We start from the raw sequence: 12730 nt of genomic DNA, 5'->3' as shown, positions 1-12730 counted from the left end.
ACAAGAGATCCTCATTCATAAGTACTTTGTACATCACAATGAGTACATTCTGGTGTACTGGTTTATCTTGAAACGGGCTTTGATAAAAATGATGATAAGCAGTTGGGATACAATTTCTGTCGCTTAAGGACAAGAGATCCTTCAACTTCTGTTTACTGATCAGCAGAAGCCCATAAAATGCCTGTGCCAGGATCTCACAGGGTGATAGTAGCCTTCCTCTAGATCGCTTCTGGACAAAGACGCAGTTTCTTCTTGGTAGGTGCACTTAAAGTACACTTTGTATGCTCTTTCTTCTCAGACAGCTATTTCCCAGGTACTTTACTGCATATCACCTTATATTTACTGGTGTCATACATCCACTGTTGCTTTTGCACCACATTTTTTTGAGTCGTATATGAAGTCCTGACTCATTTTGTTAGCTGTGTATGGCTTGCCAGTGACCTTACTCATTCAATTTAAAGTGACTTATGTGCACAGATTGGTTCGATCAGAGCATGCACTCAGTCACCTTCATTCTGGGAGTGCCCCTTTTCTAGAAAGTGATGTGTGATTGATATTTCAACTTTAGTAATGCAATGAAAAACATAGAAAATAGAAATCTGTTCCTATTTTGCTCTCCACAGCTATCCAAATAAGAGTCTGAATGTTTTGTTACATTTACTGGCTTGCATCTGTAACAAATGGTAAACACAGCTGGCTATTTCACTTGGACCACAATGGGTAATGGCCTTATGCCAGATGTAACAGTGCCCTCTCTTGTTCCCCATGTCGTATACTAGTAAACTGAAGATGAAATGTTTCCATTTGTAGTAAGACAGGTTTACATCAAACTGAGGAGTATCCAATGCTGCACTGCAATTATAATGGATTTGACTGAGATTGAAGTAATTTTGGCTTCTTCTTTGAGTTCCCTGACAATAGCTTCTGTGGAAGGCATATTTGTTTGCCAACTTTGCTTTCTCTTCTCCAGAAGAACTAGTGTAAAGTTCGCACAGGTCACACAAATTCTTTTTAGGCCAAAAGAAAGACAAATTATGTTATTGGTTGAATATATCAGTGCTTTGCCATAATGTGTCATGTTTCAAGGAGACATACACACTTTCCTTGATCCATTCTTGGTACATTCTATGCATCTCTGCAATGCTCAGTTCGGTGTCATGGTATTTTTAGGTTATTTCTCTCCTTGTGTAATGTGACTCTACAAAAGGAAAGCTGTTTACATTTCAGGTTGTAGTGTATTCCCCCCTTTTGGAATGCTTTACTCTCATATCAAATGACAAAACACTATCTGCCCCAGTTTTTTGATGGCAGTCCTCACCCATATACCTGTAATACAGAGGGTATGCAAAAACATTTTCCGACATATGTTAATCTTATTCCCATCAAGTGTTAGAGAATAAAGTCCTGAAATGTTTCTTCTTGATTCAGTCACATTTCAGATCTTTTTCCTACTAACATTTATCACATGTCGAAAGATGAATTCTCACTGTCTGCTATGATCTCCTATCTGCCAAAACTGTTCAAAAATACCCTGCCTGTTTTCTTGGCTAAACTTATCATGCCATTTCAGTTGGCAGAAGCTGGGATCACATCCAGGCTTCATTAATCTAGCTTGGATTTCTGTAATTTTGTTGGTCTTTATGTGCCAAACCTCTGTTGAGGGATTCCTTCACTCTATTTACTATACAGGAGGAAGGATTCCTACCTCTTTCAGGGCTCTTCCTTTTATTACTTGAGCATTGCTGTGTTTTAACATAGTCTGGGGAGGAGCGTGTTGCATTATGTTCCACTGTGGAGGTGGATGGAGAACCACTTAAGGGCTGCCCATCAGTTTGTAAGGAGTTCTCTCCTGCAATAAAAATGTGTACTGTTAAAATGAAATGCTTAAATTACATTGTTTCCCAAAATACATGTGCTACAAAAACTTCCACCCTTGTCTTTCTTATGTTTCGCTTTCAACCGCATTCTCTTTTGCTCCTTCTCATCATTGCTGCTTGATAAACCGTCAGCTGTTGTGACAATAAAAATCAGGCTCGGCAACAGAGTCACCACTATTCTCAGAATATGAGGAATCAATAATTTTTGCCCATTTTCCTGTTGTCACCAGTTCAACTGTACAAAAACAAAGCTTCTCTAAAGCCAGGTCTACACATAATGTTTTATAGTCAGTCTCACATGATCATACAAGACTGACGACTAGACTGACACAAATCGTGCAGCTAATTCGCTCAGTTTTTTGATCAGTCTTTTGCTCAGTCATTCCGAAATCATCATGGAGGGAAACAGTTATGGTACTGAAGAATGCTGCAGAATCTACCCTTAAACTGAACATGAAAACAAAGTCTACATGTTGTTCAGGTCGTCCTGGAATTCGTTGTTGAGGAGAGAGACATTCTCCTACATGGATCTTATCCGAGAACTACAGTAGGAACCAGGTGACTGGAATTACTACTTATGTGTGGACACAGAAATGTACTGTAAACTGTTAAAGCTTGTAACCCTAGAAACTGAAAAGAAAGACAATGACATGGGAGTAACTATCAGCTGCCACAAGAGACTTGCAGCAACATTAAGGATTTTAGTGACTGGCTGGAGCTAGAATTTGCAAAAAATATTGTATTCATAAGTTAGGATCTGTACAATTTTATGTATCATTCCCAAAATTACCATTTAGTATTAGCAATTAATATTTAGAAATTCTTGGTAAGCTTGAGGAATTACATATATTTATTATGTAACTACCTGTACGGTATGACTGGGTTGTGGGAAACTTTGATGCTACTGGGGAGATTTTCCTGATAATTATAAGCAAAATTGTCTTGAATTACACTCAGTCCCCTGGAAGAACCAGCACAGTTAACAACTGCAAAGTCTTTTGTTAATGCTTCCAGGTCAGCTTAAAAAAATATCATCATTAATCAGCTTTCTCGCAAGTACCTGTTGGTTCTCTGTAAGATCATATAATTTAATTTATGTGCTACATATTTTCCATAAGCATCAAATTCATTGTTAGAATGAATGGTCTTATATGTTTGACCATGATCTTCTTGGGTGCTGGTCTTCAACATGCAAGGGAAGTAAATCAAAGTAGCACATAGAATATTTCCAAATTTATTCTGTTCCAGCTCTAGATTACATGGACACTTCCATTTTTGCATTCTGTTTGCAGTAAACTGTTCCAAATGAATTGATCTTTTTGGTAAGCAGTCCTTTTGCTGCTTTACAATCCCCTTCCTTGTATTATTAATTAAAGCGGTGTATGCCTGGTTTTTCTTCTGTCGGTTGCTGTAAACCTCAGATTTTACTTGCCCAAGGCAAGGAAAACTATGATGCAGCTCTATGAACTCCATGAAAATACTGAGAGACCAGTGTCATAAGTCTGCCATTTTCTTTCGCTACTACACACACTAAAATAACAGTTGGAACCACTAGCATCACCAAGAATGGGCTGGCAGCAGAGCTAAGTTTGAGAAATAAGACTGACATGCGTCAACATGCACAGACTTGTCAGCAATCTTTCATATACGCAAAGCTCCAGCCCATCAGTCTTTTGCAACTTTGTCAAACTTGATTCAGTTCATGCAAGACTGTCAAACTTCCATTCGCACGTAACGTTTTATTTGACTAATCTGGCATGATCAGGTAAGACTGAGCACAAAATGTTACATGTACACCAGGCTTTAGATCAGTTGGTACGACCAAACTAAGAATTGGTATGTTGATACAATAATGCACATAACGTACATAAATAAGCTTGCCTTTTGACACTAAATCTTTGCTACTATTCGGGTGTTCTTTTGGAGACCAGGTATTACAGCCTCCAGCTTCAGGAGACGATTCCCTGTCATTTACAGTTCGGTCTCCTGTAGAAAGAAATGGGTGGCTTCAAATAATAATTATTGCTGCGACAACACACATTATTATTTTTGGTGCTAAATAGAACTATGCAGCCAACAAATTATGAAAAATATTCTTAATCTGTACACAAAATGAGTATTTACAACTATCTACAGAATTTCAGGGCTCTTTTCAGGTTTCCAATTCTCTATACAAAATTTTGTTCATCATCATTGTTGATACAAGAGAAAATTAGTACTTACGTTCAACAGCATTCATTAGGTTGAGAACCTTGCTCATTATTTTCAATGTTTGACTTGATTACACAATTAGTGAAGAACTTAATTACTGACACCAATTATAAAAGCAGCGAAATCAAAACCCATTCACACAGCTCCATACTAATTCTTATTCTATGCGAAATCACTGGTTATACTCGTGCTGATGAGCATATCTATAATCAGCATAGATATTATTAGCAACAAGCTACCTTAGATGACAATGCTCCCAACTTAATAGCAACAATGATAAACATCGTGCACTTGTAAACAGTAAACTTTCCCTGCACAAATGTCATAACTGCAGTTATGATGTCAATTGAGTTACCATTCTCCTACGAAAAACACTGCAACATAACCTGTGATTGTTTTCATCAGTGAATAAATTCCTTAGATGACTTACAATATTCTGAAGACTGCTATTGCTGCTACAGATTGCACAGCTAGGGATGTGATTTTTATAGAGGAGAAAAAGATTGATGTAACAATACTGGTGAACATCATAACTCAATTTGGCCATTTTTGGACTTTATAATGTTATATACACTAGCCATGAAATACAAATAAACAATGTCCCCACGTAACTTCATAAAAATGTTATTGTGATCTTCAGTCAGAAGACAAATATGTACAAATATATCTTATAATTAAATTCTAATAAAAATGTTTGGTCAAAGATTTTTGTTAAAGAGGCCAAATGGAAATTAACTCTGTGTATCTTTTGCTGTAAAACAAATGATATGGCATTTAATTTCTTCTCGCCATTCTGAGGTGTCTTCAGTTGTCTGGCTGTTGTAGAGTAAGCACATGTCTCTACGTACCATATCTATAAATGAAATACAAGATATTTTTTGTAAATGTATAAGTGGAATTTAATTATGGTATCACACCTGATAATGTCCCAGGAAAATAACAATAACTTTCAATGAACATTTAGAGGCCAGAACTGGTGACAAATTGTTCACAGATAGAATAACAGAACATATCACGTGTTCTCTCGTTAGCTATTCAATACTGCTAAGTAGAACCACTAAGTAGAACCAACCTCAGATTGTGTGGTCAATCATTTCGTTTCATTGCTTATGTATATTTATTTACTTGAGAATCATGTTAGATTGGTTGGGCAATAACCTTCAAACAATGACATCGACAGGTGCTTCGATGGCTTGATATTAATAGATGGCAGTCTGATAATTACAAGAATATATAACTTACATGATTTAACAATAATCATTAATGTGACTACGTAGGCTTTCCCGGCGTAATTACATTTATCTTTCTTTTTTTAAGTATGCCATTACGCCAGTATGTTTCACTTGTCTGTCATGGAGTAGCATAATAATCAGTTTCTATTTGCCATGATATTCTGGGAAAAGTTTTCATAATAGTAATATCCCAGGTCTTTCTCTTGTAATATAAATTCAAGAGGCAAACATTTCAATGGCACTAACATGGGGTGCAATAAATGAAGAACTGTATTATATATGTCTATATATGTTCTTTTCCTTTGCATGTAACTATGTGAATAGAAGCCATTGATGTAAACAAAAACTGTGGCAAAAAATTGTAAAAGGAAGAATTTATCGAAATTATAGCATTTCTTTGTGTGTGTGTGTGTGTGTGTGTGTGTGTGTGTGTGTGTGTGTGCGTGTGTGTGCGTGTGCGTGCGCGCGTGTGTGTGTTTGGCTATACATTGCGAAGACAATCAGGTAAGGGCACCACTGATCTACATTGACATTTTTTGCATTACTACAATTTTCTTACAATGTCATAAGCACCTCATGGTTAACATCTGTCATAATTATTGCAGATTTTTTAACTAAGAAAATTAGTACGTGTGGAATTCATTATGGTAATACTGGAAGTCAAAGCAACATGGCCACTTTTAAGGTGTCTGTGAACAAGATGGATGGAGATTGTCTGTCTTATGTTTGAATTAGAGTCACCCATTATTTTATTGTGTCTTAATTTAGATTTTATGGGCACCTGCGTAGCAAAATATTTATATATGCTGTGCAGTGATGTGTTTTAAAAAAATCTATCATTCTGTAGTGCAACAAAATCAGAAAAGTTATGAAGCTGGAAGATTTAGAAAATGTTGAAAATAGTTCAAATGTTGATGGGAACAATGTAGTCAATCCAACAACACCTGATGTAGATTTACATACTGCACAAGATGAGAAAAACATGCAATCTGAATTAACAGAAAACATTCTGCAAAAGCGTGCTGCTCACAATCCATGCAGAGCAGAGCTCCATAAGTTGATGAATGATAATTTCCAATGTCCTGGATAGAAACAAGCAGAACAAATAAATATGACTCTTGAGTGACTCACACAACAGGAGTGAAAAACAATTAATGGCCAGTTTTTATAAACTGTTTAAACACCGAGCAGAACAGATGAACTCAACTCTTGAGCATGTTTCCAGAGAACGCTCAGAACACGTGAGGACTGATTTTGATTGTATTGCGAAAGAACAATTAAAGGTCAATTTTGAACAGTTTGCAAAGCAGCAAACCTATTAGATTACTGAAAAATTTGATGTGATCTGTACCGAAATGGTAGCTTTAAAATATGCTTATCAGGGAATACCTGAAACAGAAAAAAGTTATTGGACAATGACAGCATGCTAAAAATTGCGCACGATACACTGCAGGGAAATGTCACTCAACTTACCAAGCAGCTGAATGAATTAACCATTAGCCAAGAATTGAAAATTAGTGAGAGATTCATAGTACAGAATTGGTGGATGATTTCAATTGCTGGTTAGGGGAGAAGGATATCTTAGTCAATACAAAACTCGATACTGAGTTATGTGTTGCTGTGCAGTCTATAGCTGTTCGGGCATCACTTGTAGCAGGAGCTGTGTGCAAAAATGTCCAAGTCAACTTGCCACAAATTAAAAAGATGTTAAAGAGTGAATTACTGGACTGGCGCGATAGTGTAAACGCACACGTCACTGACATGTGTCCCGAGTCATTACCATAAAGAGTACTGGACACAATGTATCCAACACCAACAACTGATGATGACTTGTATGTTAACATAACTCAGTGTAATCATTTTCACAGAGATGTGCCGAGGCCAGCTAGTCTATATTGCCCACTACTCAACCAAATTGATGGGGCTCGTCCAACTCTGACAACCATTTTATTAGAGGAAAGCCTCCTAAAACACCAACAGTTTCAGGTTTTCACACAAGATCCTTACCCAATTGTGTTTATAAAAGATTTCTGAGGATTACTACTACAGTCTTGGAATGAGAGACAGAAAATTCTCTATTACTCACTTCTCACATTCCGGGTGATGCTGCCTTATGGGCAACCATTGCAGCACAAACTTGTACAACATATTATGACTCTGAAAAGACTTTCCTCGCAAAGTATTGATCAACATGTGCTCAGGAGATTGCAAAGGGTTATAATCTGAAACAGCAAAGTCTTTGAAAGTGCTCTGAGCCTTATGTTGCAAAACATGTTATTGGGATGAACACCTAGTGAACTGCCCACACCAGTACATGAAAAACTCATTCATGTGCTGGACAATGTTTTGGAAAATTTCTTATCCATCTTGGATTTCATAGATCTAATCCAGGAAGACTCTATGAGTTGCAACGGCAATGGTGGAGGGCAGCCTCTGGCTGCAACAACAATCAAGTGCATTTAGCAGGGCAGTGTGTCAACAGTGCAGTGTTGTATCATGGTAACATACTCCAAAATAGACAGCATTGCACGAAGACAGGTGACAACAAAATCAAAATAATGGACATCATTTTACTCTCAGATGCAATGGCCATCACAATAACATAAACAATGGTAGATGGCAACCACAGTATTCTAGCTAGTGACAGCTAGATTTTTTGCGCATGCTGCAGAATAATTATAATAATAACAATGGCCCTGTTGTACCTATAAAAACATGGGGCCTCCACCTAATTGATTGCCAATCTCGCAGAAGCACTTGATATGAGTTGTAGAGGTGTCCAAGGAATGGCCCTCCAACAATGCCCGCATGTCTAACACCAACCTCATCACGCTCCCTGATGACAGGGACGGAATGGAAGAAATAGCCAGCATGAACAGCTTCACATGCTATGATACAGTGAAGACGCCAGTATTCGAGAAGAGTTTTGTGGAGATTTCGAATCATGCACACAACCTAAGGGAGAACTAGTTCAGGCAGCAGTGAACCATGAAGTGGGATGTATATCCAGAACAGTTGTATTAGACAGCTGTGAGTGTAAATGACCCTGAGATCAATTGTTTTTGGAAGGACAGTCGATAAACTTAAGTGCTGACATTGCTTATCCAGAACTGCATGGTCTCTGGTGTTAGTGGAACAAAGGGACAATCAGTTAAACGCCAGGCACAGATAGCTATGGAATTTGAGGGCAGAACAGTAGAATGTATGTTTCTAATTGTAAAAAATTTGTCGGTGCCCTGTCTGTTACACATGGAGTTTCTGCGAGGAGGGTACGTGAAGTTCACCCTTCCAAGCGGAACATGTCAGTTAGTAATACGTGGTAGGCAAAATAATTTTGAATTTGCCATGGACAAAGGCACATATTGGTAGGTACTGTGAGAAGGTGGGGGTCAATGTAATAAAAACTACTAAGGTACTGTGCTCTAATGGAGACCTGTACTGTACTCACAATGCAATGGGATGTTAGATTATGGGCGGTGCCATGGGTATTTTATCACACATTCAGACAAAAATGGGATAATTGAAGTGTTTATCAGACCACGATAAAGCTAAACTAGCCAACTTGCTATGTAAATATATAAATAGCTTCTCGCATAAGGCTACAGCTTCAGCTGCCAGAGGCTGTGTGTGAGTTGTGTTTGTGTGTGTGTGTGTTATCTTTTTTTGACAAAGGCCTTGTTCGGAAAAAGCTCATTTTGTGACAGTCCTTTTGTTGTGCCTACCTGCGACTCAGCATTTCCACTGTATGGTGAGTCGTGACTATCCTTTTTCATAATATTGTTTTAATACATGGAAGAATCCCCCATCAGATGTATTGTCATGTAACCTATTCCATTCCCTGGGCCTTAAGGGAGACAATAAAAAATGAAAGATAATTACACGTGTGGAATGCTTTCTGGTAACTTATCTTCTTCAAATAAAATCAAAGAATGCTATCACCAGGAGGATATCAAAGGGTATTCGGTCTAGAAAGATTATTCTCTACAATGATTCTGTATGTAATATGTTTTAGTTGAGGTGTAAAACTGCACAAAAATAAGTGTTTTCTTATTCTGGATATGTGTGCAAAGTCACCACATAGTGTACTGATTAAAGCAAAGATAGTATTTAAGTATTGCACTTGTTTCATAGCAAGGTGTGAAACATGAGCAATATTTAGTACCTGTACATAAACACAGTTCATCTACACTACAAATCTGAAGAACACTTCTTGTAACATGAAGGAGCTTTTATAATTAAGTATAAACTGTAGATACTTTGTTTAAGTCTCAAAATTCAAAGAAGGATAAGCAGTTATGCTAATGATATGCGAATATATTTGTATAAATACTGACTGAAATTTAAACACATCCTTTGCAATTGCAGAAATAATTTCTTTCTCCATGGACTAACTAGGCAATGACATGTAGAGCCACAAACTGTAAATGTGTCACAGAAAGCTTAGCATTCATGTTCAATAATTTGAGAATAGTGATCTATGACAGATGTAGTACATGAATGAACACTAGAATATGAACAATAAAATGACAATTTTGCTCTCAAGACACACAGTATGGGTGAAAAGCAACACAAAGAGCATGTAAATACAAAGCAGTAGCTATGCTAGCAGGATACAAATATGTAAATATTTGTGGCTTGTGTTTGATTTTATTAGTTTGTATGTAATGGTTCAGTTCTGTTAAGAACCTAGTAATACAGAATTTCTTAGTGAATTTTCATATGTAAATGATGCAAGCTCATAGTAATAGTCTATGGATTTGTCTATGAGCTGCTTATCGCGATGTTTTCTCAATCTCGAAGTTAGTCAAAATTTCTCTTTATACATCTTTGGTTACACAATATTGATTCGCATGTGCAGTGGGTAATTTCTTGCCCACTTTCCTGTTTTGGCCTTTTCAACTCGTTCATAGGCTCATGTAAGTGTAGGGCAATGGTCTCCTGTACGACGAAAAACATGATTTTATGATATGGAACACAATTCATACATACACATCAGGCTACTGAACCAAGTAACTATGAACATGGTCAAATAGTAAGCGAATATAAAAATCTTGTATACGTAGTTATACTTTTAAAACCGAGAAAAATATTAAACATGTAAATAGTTTTAGCACTATAACAAGTTTCACAATCCATGGGAATGAAATACTTAAGTAGCCCCTATGTGAATTTGTACTCACCTCTGCTGCGACACGATATGGAAGTAATAACATGTAGTATCCATAAACATTTTAATCCTATGTGGCTTCAAAAACTGGTGTTGCACCAAAACATGTCTGTCATAATGGTAGTCAGCAACAGTGCTTAACACGGCCACTATTGTTGCCACATGTGATCGTGCTTGCATAATGAATATACAAATTTCCTGTGTCCTACAAGAACGTTCAACGTGTGTTTGTGGTGGACACTTTTGTAAACACAGCTTGCTGAGAGCTGAACTATATGCAACAGGCTAACAGTGACTGTTTGTGGAAGCCATATGTAGAGCAGATCAGTAACAGTGTGAGAAACATGAGTTCTCACTACACAAATCCAATGCATAATAATAACCACATATAAACTATATGACACTTCTAATGAGACAAATGTACAAGTCAAAACTCTCTTTAGGACCCCATAGCGTTTAACAAATGTGTTTTTGTCTCTCTGATGCTGTGCTTAATTTGTTTTATATATACCGATGATGAACTGTAAGAAGAGGTACGACCTAGAGACACCATGCCAACCCTGATGCAAGAGGCAGACATCTGTTCCTGTCCACCAGCTGGCAGTGGGTGGCCGCCTCATAAGACAACAAAGGTCTCCAACCATATGTCGTGAACCATCATTGCATGATCTCAGCCACATTGTGATGCCAATCTGATCACCACAAATCTACACTGTGTTTATACACAGTGGAATTTTAAAGAATGAACATTAATGTTGATTAACATCACACAGTTCTGAAGTTTCTAAGCATGTCCAATTTTAGTTTCACATATTATGAAAGGTCTAACAGTACCACACCAGGTACACTACCACAGCATAACTACATTATTTACATATTTATTTATTTATTTATTTATTTATCTCACAATTAATACATTTACTAACATGGTACAAAGTAAATCAGTCAAATATGAAACTTTATCTGTTTCATGCAACAGTAACTTCACTAAATATTCCATATTTAAATCAAAAATTTTATGGTAATTAAAACAATAGAGATTTTATCCCTTGCCACAGTTTTTTGGGGCTTTTTCCTGTCAGCTGCACGCAAATGAGGAGAGATGTAATTAAATGAAATGTATGTAAACACAACTGTTTACTTGGGCCTCATAAAATTAAGCATAACTATATCAAAATTCTCATCCAGTGCTAGATAAAAAGTAAACTTTGCAACAATGGCAGATAATTTATTGATACAGCAATGAAAAACAAAATCACTGAAAATCTATTGGATCACTAAAGAAAATGAAAGCATTCGTGAAAGTAATTTGTTGTTGGATAGTGTTACTTGATTCCTTCATCAAAAACTAAAGTTCTCCTGCTAACTATTTTAAATGGACCAAAATACTAGTTACTAATTGGTTGAAAGCATAAGTCAGTTCTGTTCATCTCATAATTCCATGCATACAAGGGGGCTGTATAATGTTGTATAAAGCAGGCATGAAATACATATATACATTGCCCCTTTGTAACTTCATCTTACAATTAAAATTATTTTGGAATGTGTAAGCAGAATTTAATTATAGTATCAGACCTGATAATCTCCTATGATAATAACCATAACTTTGTATGAATATTTAGAGGCCATAAAGAAATGACTGGTGATGAGTTGTTCGAGGGTAGAACGACCGAACACATTACGTGTTCTCTCATTACCTATCCAATATCACTAATCAGAACCACCCTAAAGCTGAGCAGCCAATCATTTCTTTTCATTCCTTACAAATATTTTTTAAATAATAATCAGGTTTGCTGCTCAATTACCTTTGAAAAATGGCATCAGCAGTCATTTCTATGACTTAATATTAATAGACAGTAACCTGATAATTACATGACTCCATAATTTACGTCTTTTGAAAATAATAATTAATTTAATTTATCTATGTTTTTTTGCTCAGGTTTGCCATCTTTGTACATTTCTCTCAGCCCGTCATCCATCACAGACTTGCATAATAATATTTGCCTTGACATACTGGGAAAAGGTTTCATAATAGTAATATCTCAGTCTTTCTTTTGTCCTACAAATTCAAGAGGGGAATGTTTCATAGTACTATGTTAATACTTGGAGCTGTCAATATTGTACACAAACTACAGTCAGACAGACAGACACACTAACAGATGGAAAGACAGACAGACCCTTCAAAAATGGTGAAATCATGTATTTTCATTAAAATCTCAAATTTGAATTTTTTCACAATTACA

At 36.6% G+C, this 12730-nt stretch overlaps 1 protein-coding gene across 2 annotated transcripts in view; it reads right to left on the bottom strand.

Annotated features, from left to right (window-relative positions):
• LOC126175876 (ribonuclease 3) overlaps positions 1-12730 on the bottom strand; it is a 251452-nt gene that overhangs the window by 153035 nt on the left and 85687 nt on the right. Inside the window, exon 10 of one of the 2 annotated variants that reach the window (XM_049922911.1) lies at positions 1706-1849. The exons of the other annotated variant lie outside the window; for it this stretch is intronic. Coding sequence (XP_049778868.1) covers positions 1706-1849 — 144 coding nt within the window. The remainder of the gene's footprint in view (positions 1-1705; positions 1850-12730) is intronic. 2 annotated transcript variants of the gene reach the window in all.

The sequence above is a fragment of the Schistocerca cancellata genome, chromosome 3 (assembly GCF_023864275.1).
Source record: "Schistocerca cancellata isolate TAMUIC-IGC-003103 chromosome 3, iqSchCanc2.1, whole genome shotgun sequence".
In the NCBI taxonomy this organism is placed as follows: Eukaryota; Metazoa; Arthropoda; class Insecta; order Orthoptera; family Acrididae; genus Schistocerca; species Schistocerca cancellata.
The sequence above is the reverse complement of the archived record's forward strand: the minus strand, read 5'-3'. Positions and strand labels throughout refer to the sequence as shown.